At 37.9% G+C, this 15,498-nt stretch overlaps 2 protein-coding genes across 5 annotated transcripts in view; one reads left to right on the top strand and one right to left on the bottom strand.

Annotated features, from left to right (window-relative positions):
* Positions 1-15,498, bottom strand: part of LOC117330971 (nuclear protein MDM1-like) — a gene marked incomplete at its 5' end in the record, with an annotated part of 50,214 nt that overhangs the window by 15,407 nt on the left and 19,309 nt on the right. For all 4 annotated transcript variants that reach the window (XR_004533429.1, XM_033889565.1, XM_033889567.1 and 1 more), the window contains 5 exon segments: positions 86-150; positions 963-1,180; positions 1,772-1,876; positions 13,221-13,471; positions 15,184-15,289. Coding sequence is in view for 3 of the 4 variants with exons in the window: in XM_033889565.1 (XP_033745456.1) it covers positions 86-150; positions 963-1,180; positions 1,772-1,876; positions 13,221-13,471; positions 15,184-15,289 (745 nt within the window).
* On the top strand, positions 5,268-11,640 carry LOC117330972. The gene is made up of 2 exons (XM_033889568.1): positions 5,268-5,801; positions 8,400-11,640. The coding sequence occupies exon 2, from the start codon at positions 9,682-9,684 to the stop codon at positions 11,563-11,565; it is 1,884 nt and encodes a 627-aa protein (XP_033745459.1). The 5' UTR covers positions 5,268-5,801; positions 8,400-9,681; the 3' UTR covers positions 11,566-11,640.

Raw genomic sequence — 15,498 nt, 5'->3', positions numbered from 1 at the left:
AACAGTAAAAGCAGGAAATAAATCTGAGAATAACTGGAGAACTTAATATCATCAGTTACATGAAGTACAATTGACTCTGCCATACCTTGGTATAAGTCTGCCCTGCTATCGGCTTCCTAACAACCTGTTCTACTGGTGTCTCATCTAAATCTGTCACCAAAGAAATCACACAAAAAGTAATAAACAAATACAACATTTTGTAGGGAAAGAAACGTTATTGATCATTTCATTTTGATTAAACAGGGAAACAGTAGCTGTTTGAGTGAAGTTTAGCTCATAATTCATGTGTATACAAATTGATAAATATGGTACTGAAATTTTACAGTAGGGAAGGGGGCTTAGCTGAGGATAAATATGGTACTGAACCTTTACACTAAGAAAAGGCATGTATTTGAGGATAAGCATGGTAATAAACATTTACATTTAGAAAGGGGGGCTTATTTGAGGATAAACATGGTACTGAAATTTTACATTAATATAGTACTAAACTTTTACATTTAGAAAGGGAGCTTATCTGAGAATAAATACGGTACTGAACTTTTACATTTAGAAAGGGGGCTTATTTGAGGATAAATACGGTACTGAACTTTTACATTTAGAAAGGGGGCTTATCTGAGAATAAATACGGTGCTGAACTTTAACATTTAGAGAGGGGGCTTATCTGAGAATAAATACGGTGCTGAACTTTTACATTAAGAAAGGGGCTTATTTGAGGATAAATATGGTACCAAACTTTTACACTAAGAAAGGGAGCTTATTTGAGGATAAACCTGGTAATAAACTTTTACACTATGAAAAGGGGCTTATTTGAGGATAAATATGGTACTGAATTTTAACATTTGGGGGTTTGTTTATCTGAGGATAAATATGGTACCGAACTTTTACACAGAGGAAGGGGGATTATTTGAGGATAGATATATGTACAACTGTGTATGAATTTTGTATGGACTAATAATGGTCACCTTGGAGAACAATAGGCTGAGATTTAGAAACAGCTCTCTTGCCCCTGGGGCGTTTCTTCTGAGGGGGTGAAGTTAGGATGGCCCCACCCACAGCTGGTGTAGTCAGGTCTAGGTGGTGACGGGCGCCTGTGCGGACGGTTGATTTCTGCTGCCATTTTGGGGTTGGAACCCGTCCACCATTGGTTTCCTCTACTGTACTTGTACTGGGTGCTATAACACTGATATAAGGCAACATCCATCACAGTTTACATATATTACATGTAGTATATGTTGTTACAAGTTATAATGTGTATCAATTCGTTCATACGTCTCATATTTAATTTTTTCTGAATCCTAAATGTCATACAAGTGTAAAATTACATTATGACCTATAGGTTTTAGAAAACCATAGAAAACTAGGTCTAGCTGTAACTATACTCTGAGGGAATTTGACCCTTAACCTATATAATGTTCTACCTATAAATCGCTCTGACAGAAGGTGATCGTTGGCATATTAATAATTTCCTACCTGTAAATCCCCTCTGACTGACATTAACATGTAATCACCCTCACAGAGAAGTGTTGACCTTTGACCTGTAAGTAAAATTCTATCTGTAATCACCCTCTGACAGTAATTAACCTTTGACTTATAAGTAATGCCCTATTTTTTTGTACATGTATGATCATCCTTCAACCTTGTAATCACCCTCACAGAGAAGTTGACCTTTGACCTTGTAATCACCCTCTGAGAGAAAGTAACATTTGACCTTTAGATAATAACATATGTCCTCTGATAAAGGTTAACCTTTGACCTGTGAGTAATGTCCTACCTGTCCTCATCCTGCCAAGCTAATTTAGCCCCCTCAGCCTCCGTATCCAGGTCCTGTTCCTCGACCTGCTCATCTGAAGCCATTGTGGCTCTGGCAGAGTCCCGTCTGAAACAAACCAATGTTGTCATAATAAAATCATCCTTATACACATCCATATATCCTACCATAGCACATTCATCAACCCTTTCATCCCTACTGACCATATTGGACTTCAAATGATGAATGAATGGCAGAGTCCACTGAAGTTTCTTAGGTTTGAAAGGACTAACTAATTAATGGCTACTCAGTAAAACAGTTACGTTCAACTCACTTTCATCATCAACCAATCTGTTATGAATGAATTAAATCTGTTAATTAATTAAACACATGTATGTTCATGAAGTAAATCTGGTAATGAATTAAATTTGTTAATGAATTAAATTTGTTAATTAATTAACAGCACATATACATTGTAACATAGTGTAATTAAAAATCTGATTTTAATTAGATTGTAAGCACAGCATTATTGATATACAATAGTACTTACTGTACATGTATTATGAGGACAACACATTTATTTGGATTTTTCTATATTTGTTCCATGCAAAAAATACACAAAAAATAATCCCCAAACAAGCCCCTCCCCTGGTGTAAAGGTTTGTATTTAAATATATATCAAAACAGATTTTTTGGGAAGGATTATGTTTGAAGAACTTTTATCTTACTATTTCAAAATTAATAACACTGCAAAATATGAGGGGCTTATTTTTTTGATAAATACAAGTTCCTCACAAAAAATCAACATCTTTATTTTGTTTTTCTTTTATATTCTTGTTTTAGTTTATTTAAGTATACATTCTATTGGTAAAATACCACATGACCCCTTAACTGAAACTGGAGGATGTAGGTACTAAGGCTGTGTACATAACAACAGATGTATTAGATGATTTGGGAGTAAATAGTGTACATAGCAGTTGGCCAAAGTAAGCAAAACCTCTCATCTTATTGACCAGGCTATCATTGTGTCACCATTTATAACAGATCTAATGATTCCCCGTGTCACTAGGCCCTGGTCAAAGGTCACGACCTGACACTGTTCCTATGTGTTGTGTCATGGTGGCCTCTGCAGGACACGAGTCACCCTTCTCCCCAACACATACACATTACCATCCAGATAAAATGGCAAGGATATATACAAATAAAATATTTACATAAAAGTAATTTTCTGCAAAATTTAATCTTAAAACCATAATAAGTAATGAGTAAAGCTATTTGATTGCAAAGATTCTCTTTTATTATTATCATTATTATTTTCAAAATTCAATGCTTGTTCTAGCTGCAGTAATAGTAAATCAGTCTCTATAGGTGACCAACCAGACATTGTCAAGAACTCTGTGATTAAGTGTTCCAGGACAAGAACTCTGTGATTAAAGTGTTCCAGGACAAGAACTCTGTGATCAAGTGTTCCTGGACAAGAACTCTGTGATTAAGTGTTCCTGGACAAGAACTCTGTGATTAAGTGTTCCTGGACAAGAACTCTGTGATTAAGTGTTCCTGGACAAGAACTCTGTGATGAAGTGTTCATGGACAAGAACTCTGTGATCAAGTGTTCCAGGACAAGAACTCTGTAATTAAGTGTTCCTGGACAAGAACTCTGTGATAAATTAAGTGTTCATGGACAAGAACTCTGTGATCAAGTGTTCCTGGACCAGAACTCTGTGATTAAGTGTTCCTGGACAAGAACTCTGTGATCAAGTGTTCCAGGACAAGAACTCTGTGATTTAGTGTTTCTGGACCAGAACTCTGTGATTAAATGTTCCTGGACAAGAACTCCGTGATCAAGTGTTCCTAGACAAGAACTCTGTGATTAAGTGTTCCAGGACAAGAACTCTGTGATTAAATGTTCCTGGACAAGAACTCTGTGATTAAGTGTTCCTGGACCAGAACTCTGTGATCAAGTGTTCCTGGACAAGAACTCCGTGATCAAGTGTTCCTAGACAAGAACTCTGTGATCAAGTGTTCCAGGACAAGAACTCTGTGATTAAGTGTTCCTGGACAAGAACTCCGTGATTAAGTGTTCCTAGACAAGAACTCTGTGATTAAATGTTCCAGGACAAGTACTCTGTGATTAAATGTTCCTGGACAAGAACTCTGTGATTAAGTGTTCATGGACAAGAACTCTGTGATTTAGTGTTCCTGGACCAGAACTCTGTGATTAAGTGTTCAAGGACAAGAACTCTGTGATTAAGTGTTCCTGGACAAGAACTCTGTGATTAAATGTTCCTGGACAAGAACTCTGTGATTAAGTGTTCCTAGACAAGAACTCTGTGATTACGTGTTCCTGGACAAGAACTCCGTGATCAAGTGTTCCAGGACAAGAACTCTGTGATTAAGTGTTCAAGGACAAGAACTCTGTGATTAAGTGTTCCAGGACAAGAACTCTGTGATTAAGTGTTCCTGGACCAGAACTCTGTGATTAAGTGTTCCAGGACAAGAACTCTGTGATCAAGTGTTCCTGGACAAGAACTCTGTGATCAAGTGTTCATGGACAAGAACTCCGTGATCAAGTGTTCATGGACAAGAACTCCGTGATCAAGTGTTCCTGGACAAGAACTCTGTGATTAAGTGTTCCTGGACAAGAACTCCGTGATTAAGTGTTCCTGGACAAGAACTCTGTGATTAAGTGTTCCTAGACAAGAACTCTGTGATTAAGTGTTCCTGGACCAGAACTCTGTGATTAAATGTTCCTGGACAAGAACTCTGTGATTAAATGTTCCTGGACAAGAACTCTGTGATTAAGTGTTCCTGGACAAGAACTCCATGATTAAGTGTTCCTGGACAAGAACTCTGTGATCAAGTGTTCCTAGACAAGAACTCTGTAATTAAGTGTTCCAGGACAAGAACTCCGTGATTAAGTGTTCCTGGACAAGAACTCTGTGATCAAGTGTTCATGGACAAGAACTCTGTAATTAAGTGTTCCTGGACAAGAACTCTGTGATCAAGTGTTCCTGGACAAGAACTCCGTGATTAAGTGTTCCTAGACAAGAACTCTGTGATTAAGTGTTCCTGAACAAGAACTCTGTAATTAAGTGTTCCTAGACAAGAACTCTGTGATTAAGTGTTCCAGGACAAGAACTCTGTGATTAAGTGTTCCTGGACAAGAACTCTGTGATTAAGTGTTCCTGAACAAGAACTCTGTAATTAAGTGTTCCTAGACAAGAACTCTGTGATTTAGTGTTCCTGGACAAGAACTCTGTGATTAAGTGTTCCTGGACAAGAACTCTGTGATAAAGTGTTCCTGGACAAGAACTCTGTGATAAAGTGTTCCTAGACAAGAACTCTGTGATCAAGTGTTCCTGAACAGTTTGTAATAACAGTGTTTACTTAATCATACTAGATCAGAGAACATTTAAGACACTGAGTTATACCGAGCCAACTTCCAGTATGCTGCCAAATGTCTATTTACATTACTTGTAACAGACAGCAGCCGTACCCAGCTTGTAAGCCACTGTACCTGTACACAGGTGAGTTTTGCTGTTGTCATGGTGTAGCCAACCTTATATCTCTGCCAGATAGACATCAGCCCTATGAGAAACATGTAAAAACACATCCCTGAGTTTTAGCTCCAGTGGCTGAGGATGATGCTGTTAGTATGGAATTTAATTAATTCCTTTATACTGTTCTTTTTTTTGTAAGCGTTACGTAACCAACCTGCAGGTATGACCTGGTGTACCTGAAGTCTATTGATTAGCTGATCGACTTGTCCAGGCAGACAGCCAATACACTCACTATATGGACACAAGCCTCTTGTACACAACGGTCTGAGTATCCACCATATATAATATATTACTATAGAGAGGGCTGAGAAAGGAAAGGCCAACATAAGGTGATCAGTCTATCTAGGAGTGTTATAGTCATCATAAGTGACATACCTCTGTGTCGGTATGTGTGTGACAGAACGTGACTCTAGATATAGCAGGTCGTATCCACGGAAACATAACTTATGAAAACATCGCTGGAAATAGCTCGTGACATCACACAGGTACTAATGGTAAGTAAATATATTGTACATTAAAAGCTAAAGCTGGAGGTACCAGATAAGTAAGGTAGGTCACTCTAATGGTAGGCTATCAGGGCATATTAGGTCTGAAACTGGATGTACCAGATAATTTGGGGGTGCCACACTTATGGTAAGCATCAACGTTGCCATGGTAACTGATGCTGTCCACATCTGATAAGCAGAAAGGGTGATCACATTTCTTTTGTAAACATGGCTAAACCTAAAGACAGGTGGAATAGCCTAGGGTGTCTAAATAAAGGTAGATAGCTAGCTTAATATATAAAGATAGGTAGGATAGTCAGGTGTCTAAACACAGGTAGGAAAGTCAGGTGTCTAAATACAGGTAGGATAGTCAGGTGTCTAAACACAGGTAGGATAGTCAGGTGTCTAAACACAGGTAGGATAGTCAGGTGTCTAAACACAGGTAGGACAGTCAGGTGTCTAAACACAGGTAGGATAGTCAGGTGTCTAAACACAGGTAGGACAGTCAGGTGTCTAAACACAGGTAGGATAGTCAGGTGTCTAAACACAGGTAGGATAGTCAGGTGTCTAAACACAGGTAGGATAGTCAGGTGTCTAAACACAGGTAGGACAGTCAGGTGTCTAAACACAGGTAGGATAGTCAGGTGTCTAAACACAGGTAGGACAGTCAGGTGTCTAAACACAGGTAGGATAGTCAGGTGTCTAAACACAGGTAGGATAGTCAGGTGTCTAAATACAGGTAGGACAGTCAGGTGTCTAAACACAGGTAGGATAGTCAGGTGTCTAAACACAGGTAGGATAGTCAGGTGTCTAAACACAGGTAGGACAGTCAGGTGTCTAAACACAGGTAGGATAGTCAGGTGTCTAAACACAGGTAGGACAGTCAGGTGTCTAAACACAGGTAGGATAGTCAGGTGTCTAAACACAGGTAGGATAGTCAGGTGTCTAAATACAGGTAGGACAGTCAGGTGTCTAAACACAGGTAGGATAGTCAGGTGTCTAAATACAGGTAGGATAGTCAGGTGTCTAAATACAGGTAGGATAGTCAGGTGTCTTAACACAGGTAGGATAGTCAGGTGTCTAAACACAGGTAGGACAGTCAGGTGTCTAAACACAGGTAGGACAGTCAGGTGTCTAAACACAGGTAGGACAGTCAGGTGTCTAAACACAGGTAGGACAAAAAATCAGGTGTCTAAACACAGGTAGGACAGCCAGGTGTCTAAATACAGGTAGGACAAAAAACCAGGTGTCTAAACACAGGTAGGACAGTCAGGTGTCTAAATACAGGTAGGATAGTCAGGTGTCTAAACACAGGTAGGACAGTCAGGTGTCTAAACACAGGTAGGACAAAAAATCAGGTGTCTAAACACAGGTAGGACAAAAAATCAGGTGTCTAAATAAAGGTAGACAGCTAGCTTAATATATAAAGACAGGTAGGATAGTCAGGTGTCTAAATAAAGGTAGGATAGTCAGGTGTCTAAATACAGGTAGGATAGTCAGGTGTCTAAATACAGGTAGGATAGTCAGGTGTCTAAATACAGGTAGGATAGTCAGGTGTCTTAACACAGGTTGGATAGTCAGGTGTCTAAACACAGGTAGGACAGTCAGGTGTCTAAATACAGGTAGGATAGTCAGGTGTCTTAACACAGGTTGGATAGTCAGGTGTCTAAACACAGGTAGGACAGTCAGGTGTCTAAACACAGGTAGGACAGTCAGGTGTCTAAACACAGGTAGGACAGTCAGGTGTCTAAACACAGGTAGGACAAAAAATCAGGTGTCTAAACACAGGTAGGACAGCCAGGTGTCTAAATACAGGTAGGACAAAAAACCAGGTGTCTAAACACAGGTAGGACAGTCAGGTGTCTAAATACAGGTAGGACAGTCAGGTGTCTAAACACAGGTAGGACAGTCAGGTGTCTAAACACAGGTAGGACAGTCAGGTGTCTACAAACATAGGACAGTTAATGTTTTAAAGTTAGGACAGCTTGGACCATGCTATTTGCAGTATTAATAAAGTTTTTTTAAGTGATATTTTTCATATTGTAGCATTAAATGGAAACTCATCGATGATTTTGTATAGGGATATCATCTGTTTCATTCTGATTTTATTTGTTCTTTTATAGAATATACACGGTTAGGAGATATCACATTGAACCAAATCTGACTCAGACAATTGTTTATCATGTCTATATAACTCTTGTTAGTCTCTTTCAAGTCTGAAAAAGACATGAGAATACTGTGTCTGTTGTTTATTTGAAACAATGTCCACTCCTTGGGGAACCTTTATCTAACACAAACAATTACATGAGATGTATACTATTAATCTTTGGCAGGAAAACCACTGCAATTAAATTCAATGGTTGTGTAATTAACAAAAAACATTTTAGCTGCATTAAATCAAGATGTAAGTTACATCACAAAACATTTGATGTTGTAAGTTACTTACAAATAACAAGATCATATACCTATCAACAAATGTCGATGTGTATATATATATAGGTATATCTCTATCACCACACGTAACAGCTGTGTGGCCCCAGGACCTAGACTCATCAGTACTCAACTCAAATCTCACGTTCTCAGCTTTTTCTTTTCTTTTCTTTTCAGGTAAAACATGAATGCACTTGAAGGATGTATGGAATGTTCTTACTCGTTCCTGTTGAGACATCCACTTGATACAACAATACAACCAAGTACAGACAAACAACCAAAGTTAATTGGAAACTTCTTAAAATAGAGGGAAACAGCCTAGGATACTGGAAAATGTCCTGGGATATGGGAAAACAGCACAGGATACTCGGAAATGTCCTAAAACACAGGAAAACAGCCTAGGATACTGGGAAATGTCCTAAAATAGAGGAAAACAGCCTGGGATACTGGGAAATGTCCTAAAATACAGAAAAACAGCCTAGGATACTGGAATATGTCCTAAAATACAGAAAAACAGCCTAGGATACTGGAATATGTCCTAAAATACAGAAAAACAGCCTAGGATACTGGAATATGTCCTAAGATATAGGAAAACAGCCTAGGATACTGGAATATGTCCTAAAATACAGAAAAACAGCCTAGGATACTGGAATATGTCCTAAAATACAGAAAAACAGCCTAGGATACTGGAATATGTCCTAAGATATAGGAAAACAGCCTAGGATACTGGAATTTGTCCGAAATATGTTACAGAAAACACCTGTTCACTGTTGATGTCCGAAATTTTTTTTTTAAAGGGTAATGATAAAAACGTACAATACAAGAGAATTAAATAATACACAACTGTTTGTCATCTACATGTGTGTAGAATATCTAGACAGAAAAACAATTAAGTTCTAATACACATGATTATATACATGTGAAGTGATTAACCCATCTTCAATCTGCCTACATGTAAAACGGATAAGATATACCTAGAGAGAAAGCGGCCGACAATGGATCAGGAAACGACAACACTTCCTGCTGTCTGCTACGTACTACCGTTACAGATCGACAGCCGTGCATAGAAAAAACTGATATATCCCACAGACAATTAACATTGACAGACCTGGACTGATTCAAAAGGAAATTTCTAAATTGTGACAAGAAATGAATGTCATATATGGAATTCTTACTGAAGGGAAAGAAGAGGCAGGATGGATTTTGAATGCTGTTGACTAAAATTGCATTTTTGTGTCAATTTGTGTTGTCAATGCATTTTACTGGTTTTGCTTTCTCTTGGATTATTTCTAAATAGAAAAGTCACTTTTGAACATTAATACAGAAAGTGATATTATTTTCGTATATATGAGTGTCGGGGAAAAAAGTGGAAAATGTGAAGATTATACATCACTTAAATCATCTAAAAAGGCCTAGGGATCACAAATCTACACAGGTATCCCATTCCATCCTAACAGGTATGTCATATTATAATGATACCTGCTTGACCAATGTCCAGATGAACACATGTACAGATACAACAAATCTCATTGTCCAGCCGGACACTAGAATTGATGACATAGAAAATGATGTCTGTTCGGACACTGGCATTGATGTCACCGAAAATGATGTTCAGTCTGACACTGGCATTGATGTCATAGAAAATGAGGTTCAGTCTGACACTGACATTGATGTCATAGAAAATTATGTCTGTTTGGACACTGGCATTGATGTCATAGAAAATGATGTTCAGTCCGACACTGGAATTGATGTCACCGAAAATGATGTTCAGTCCGACACTGGAATTGATGTCACCGAAAATGATTTTCAGTCCGACACTGGAATTGATGTTATAGAAAATGATGTTTACACTGACACTGGAATTGATGTCATAGGAAACAATGTTCAGTCTGACACTGAAATTGATGTCAAAGAAAATGATGTCCCCTTTAACACTCCCTCCAACACTGATGTTCTAGAAAATGGTGTCTGCTCCGACACTTATGTCCAAGAAAATGATGTCCAGTCAGACCCTGGAACTGATGTCATAGAAAATGATGTCCCCTCCAACACTGATGTCATAGAAAATGATGTCCAGTTAGACCCTGGAACTGATGTCATAGAAAATGATGTCCCCTCCAACACTGATGTCATAGAAAATGATGTCCAGTTAGACCCTGGAACTGATGTCATAGAAAATGATGTCCAGTCAGACCCTGGAACTGATGTCATAGAAAATGATGTCCCCTCCAACACAGATGACACAGAAAATGATGTCCCCTCCAACACAGATGACACAGAAAATGATGTCCCCTCCAACACAGATGACACAGAAAATGATGTCCGATCCAGCATCTATACAGGAATGCCAGTTAATGATGTTCAGTCTGACAATCGTACAGATCTACTTGGTAAGGATCTCCAGTCTGACTCCAAAACACTAGCTGACCCATTAGGTCCCGTTATGACCTTTGACCTACTAGGTCCTGTTGGAGAACGTCTACTGTGTCCGACATGTATCTGTGTGTCTTTGACCGGAGAGTTTGTGGTCAGTGACACAGAGAGTTGTTTTGTGGTGATCTATAGCAGTGATGGACAGTACCTAAGCCATTTCAGCACTATTCCAAAGAGGATGTTCTACATGTTTATAGATTTAGCTAAATATAGACCGCAGGATGTCGCCTGGCTCTCCTCAAAACGCGTAGTTTACACCCAGCCAGCCGGCTGCCGGGTAGTCGTCTCGGACTGGAAGGGTAAATCCACAGTTTCCATTGAAGGTCAGCCGCTGTATGAACCGTATGGACTCTGCATCGACAAATCTGACAAAATCTATATCACCGATAGAGCAAAGGGGAGAATACTCTGCTACAACTCGAACGGTAAGCTTATTAAGAGCTTAGGTGCATTTGGATCTAGAGAAGTACTCAGTAATCCACATTATATTCATGTCACAAATAACGGGAACATTTGTGTGAACGAATTGTGCGAAGGCAAGATTCGAGTCCGAGTTTACTCCAAGACTGGCACATCTAGTTGTGTGGTAGGTAAGGGAGACAATCAAGTGTTAGGGAGCTTGGCAGTAGATCCCGAGGGATGTGTCTTACAGGTCGATCTTAGGGTCAGTGACCTAGTTGTGTGTCCTCCTCCTAAGCTAAATGGATACATTCACAAGGACAAAACTGTAACAGAGCAGAATGGACACAGAGACTTGACCACAAGCCTATTGGTCAGTAGGACCTTGACCTCTGACCTTGGTGGCATGACCTTCACCAATACTGATAACCTTGTGTGTATTGACCGTAAGGAAAAAAAGGCCAAGGTATATGTCTGGAACAATCATAAGGAAAAATTGGTTCCTTTGTAAATACTTGGATTAACAGCTGCTGCTTTTATACATAAATATATAACAAAACTGTAATTAAAATTACATTCTGGTTTTCAATTTTTTTTTCATTTCATTTTTTTTTTTAAATTGAGGTACCAGGTATGAACTCTGTAGAACATCACTGTGAACTCAGAGGTGTAGAACATCACTGTGAACTCAGAGGTGTAGAACATCACTGTGAACTCAGAGCTGTACTAGAACATCACTCTGAACTCAGGGGTGTACTAGAACATCACTCTGAACTCAGGGGTGTACTAGAACATCATTCTGAACTCAGAGCTGTACTAGAACATCACTCTGAACTCAGAGGTGTACTAGAACATCACTCTGAACTCAGAGGTGTACTAGAACATCACTCTGAACTCGGAGATGTACTAGAACATCACTGTGAACTCAGAGGTGTAGAACATCACTGTGAACTCAGAGCTGTACTAGAACATCACTCTGAACTCGGAGATGTACTAGAACATCACTCTGAACTCGGAGATGTACTAGAACATCACTGTGAACTCGGAGATGTACTAGAACATCACTGTGAACTCGGAGATGTACTAGAACATCACTGTGAACTCGGAGATGTACTAGAACATCACTCTGAACTCGGTGGTGTACAAGAACATCATTCTTGACTCAGAGACTGAGAATTTAAAGAAAACACAATTATTCTTTTTGTTTCCTTCATGCTGTAATTATCAAAAGTTTATATAAATCAACATTGAAAAAAACATTTTTAAGGGAAAACCCAACCTATGACCACTGGTCAGTGCAACAGTTAAGCTAGGGCCTGGGGCATATGGCCCTAGTCAGCCTCAGGGAGTGCTGGATCACTAATTAGCAAACAATTTTTGGGCTGAAAGAGTTTATCCACATAAGCATTTTGGAATATCCAGGAAGAATGATCAACAAAGATATTATAGTCGTTAAATTTTTAGGTACTAGAGTTTTGTCATGCTTTTTGAGAAGTTATTTAAAAAGTCATTTAACCGTGCAGGAAGAAATCCGATTTGGTTTCATTAAAGGCACACAAGTCACTTGAAGACACAAAAGTAAAGAAAGGTGGCGTTGCAGTTGCAAACTTAGTCTTTTTAAGGAATAAACACTGCTTCAATGTTTATCCTATGCCAATACATTAATTTACACTATTTAAAAAATAAAATTGATCGTGGGTGGCCATGCAGCACCTCCTTTTGGGTCAAGATTTCCCTCACATACTGTAAACCAATTTATTTTCGTGGAGACTTAATTTCGCATTTTCATGTCTAACAAGACTTTTGGACTGTAATTTAATTGTGCAATTTACAGTTATAAATCCAGATATTTAGGACAGATATCACATTCCATCAGTCCAATGTATCTGCTTCTAAATTTGTTTAAAGTAAAAACAGATTGTGTTGATATTGCCCCGTGTTAAGATTTAAATTGTCTTCCATATATGAAATTATTATGATTTCATGAGATGTATGATACGGCAGCTGTGTGTCATGACTTCTGTACCTGTGATTGAAAATATTTTGCAGCAATTGCTTTTTGAGAATTTTATTTGCCAGCAAAATACATGAAAATTAAATACACAAAAAAATATTTTGGTTTACAGTATCCAGAAAAAGCACATAAAATTTCTAAATCTGACTTACCGTGACGCTCCATTCCTTGCCGACCCTATTTCTAGGGACAAGGCAGACAGAGTACTATGTCCACTACGGGCAGATGACTGGACGTCCCAGGCATCAGCCTGTTGGGCCATCAGCTGGACGGCATGTTCCCGTGAGAAGTGGGTCCCTTGGGCCCGTTTACGGTACTCCTGGGCTTTTCTTCTCAGCTCTATCACCTCTGCGAACCAGTTTGATAGTGAAGGGCCTGCTGCGTTGGTCGACTCATTTTCAGGCTGAAACCAATACAAACATGTTACTACAAATCACATTATGTAAATAGAATGTTTACAGAAACAACAGAGAATGCAGGCATTGAAATGAAATTTTAACTGAAAACCAATAAAACAAAATATGAAAAAAAATATAGATTAGCACGGGGACCCTTGAATAGGACCAGGTGTTCCGGAATAGTAAGCATCTTCTGCTTCATCAACGACACCTGCCATACATCTAGGTCAAATGGCAATAAGCTTATAGTTGGAGACAAAACATGGACACTTGTAAAAACTGAAGTCAACTGAAGTAAAATTGATTTGTAACATGAAGAAAATGAAATTATTTTGTAAAATGAAGAAAATTGAAATTGATTTGTATAATGAGGAAAAATGAAATTGATTTGTAAAATAAAGAAAAATGAAATTGATTTGTTATATATATGAGGAAAAATGAAATTGATTTGTAAAATGAAGAAAAATGAAATTGATTTGTATAAAGAGGAAAAATGAAATTATTTTGTAAAATGAAGAAAATTGAAATTGATTTGTTATATACAGTGTATATGAGAAAAATGAAATTGATTTGTAAAATGAAGAAAAATGAAATTGATTTGTAATATTAAGAAAAATGAAAGTGATTTGTAAAATTAAGAAAAATGAAATTGATTTGTAAAATGAAGAAGTATGAAATAAATTTGTAAAATGAAGAAAAATGAAATTGATTTGTTATATGAGGAAAAATTAAACTGATTTGTAAAATTAAGAAAAATGAACTAAATTTGTAAAATGAAGAAGAAACAAAGCATGGTACATGTATTACCATCCAACAGTTGGTATCAAAGTAAGAGTTACAATGTCATGTATCTTTCACTATGAATAGACAGATTTTCGTATTGACCGTGAAAATATTTATGTGAAACTCAACAAGGTCTGAAATATATATATGATATGAGTTATGTACTTGTATCAGCAGGGTTGTCAGAAAGCCGACATTTTCACCACAAATGTCAGAATTTACATGTAGGTACAAATTTTTTTAAGAAAAACCTGAAACTTTCCCTTTGAGTCAGATGACCTAAAAGTCAAAGGATGATGGAAGCTGTGCCATGGATGACCTAACCTGTTCTTTGGACCAAATAAGCTGGAAAAAATTGCCTTTCCAGTTATGGTCATCGGAGTTATCTCCCTTTGTAAAACTTCTCTCAACAAACACTACCAACACCTTTAGTCAGAAGATAGAAAAATCTACATATGTAACACAACAGATACAACAACTCCATACTCTACAGTTTCATTAACCTCATTTTAATACAACAAAGTATCTGCCATTAAAGCTTGATGGGATGCACCAAATATTTTATCAAAGTCACATGACTTGAGTTAACAACATGAATAACGATAATCTGCCAAAATCTTATTATTCTTAATTCAACAGCGCCACCTTTACATCTATAATCTATAATCTGTGATATTTTACATGTCCTCAATACGGTCACATCAGAAAGTTCCCAAGGAAACCATAAAACGTATCTTGTTAAAAAAAGACATTGATAATTCAATATACACAGAGAGTAGGGAAGGTGTAAAAGAATTCAATTATAATTTTAAGTAAACGGTTAGTCTCTATGTAAAATAGTTATATACAGCAGTGTAAGTGAAATCTATTTAATTTTCTAAAACAGTACTAGTACCAAAACTGATTATGAAGAGGTCACTGTATAGCGACTTACCTCGGGCACCTGTATGTGTGGTGGGTTGGCCCCTCTCCATGCTCCCTTTATATAATCAAAGTTACCGGGGGCCTTGAAGTTATTACGATACTCACTCCTCGACCGCCTGAAATGAAAGTTAAAAAAACAAAAACAATAAGAACAAGAGGCCCAACAGGCCTTAACGGTCACCTGAGATTTGAAATATTTCAGTTAATTTAATTGACCCTTTTTGGCCCCACCCATCAGTCCTTGGGGTCAGTCAGGGCCAACATGTGCATATTAAGCTGTCATCCCTTGCTGATAATTTTAAGAAAGTTAAAATGAATTCCAATA

Source organism: Pecten maximus, chromosome 7, assembly GCF_902652985.1.
Source record: "Pecten maximus chromosome 7, xPecMax1.1, whole genome shotgun sequence".
In the NCBI taxonomy this organism is placed as follows: Eukaryota; Metazoa; Mollusca; class Bivalvia; order Pectinida; family Pectinidae; genus Pecten; species Pecten maximus.
This window is presented reverse-complemented; position numbering and strand designations above follow the sequence as displayed.

Coding starts and splice junctions, on each gene's coding strand:
- LOC117330972 (XM_033889568.1), top strand. CDS start 9,682: ATGTCATATTATAATGATACCTGCTTGACCAATGTCCAGATGAACACA.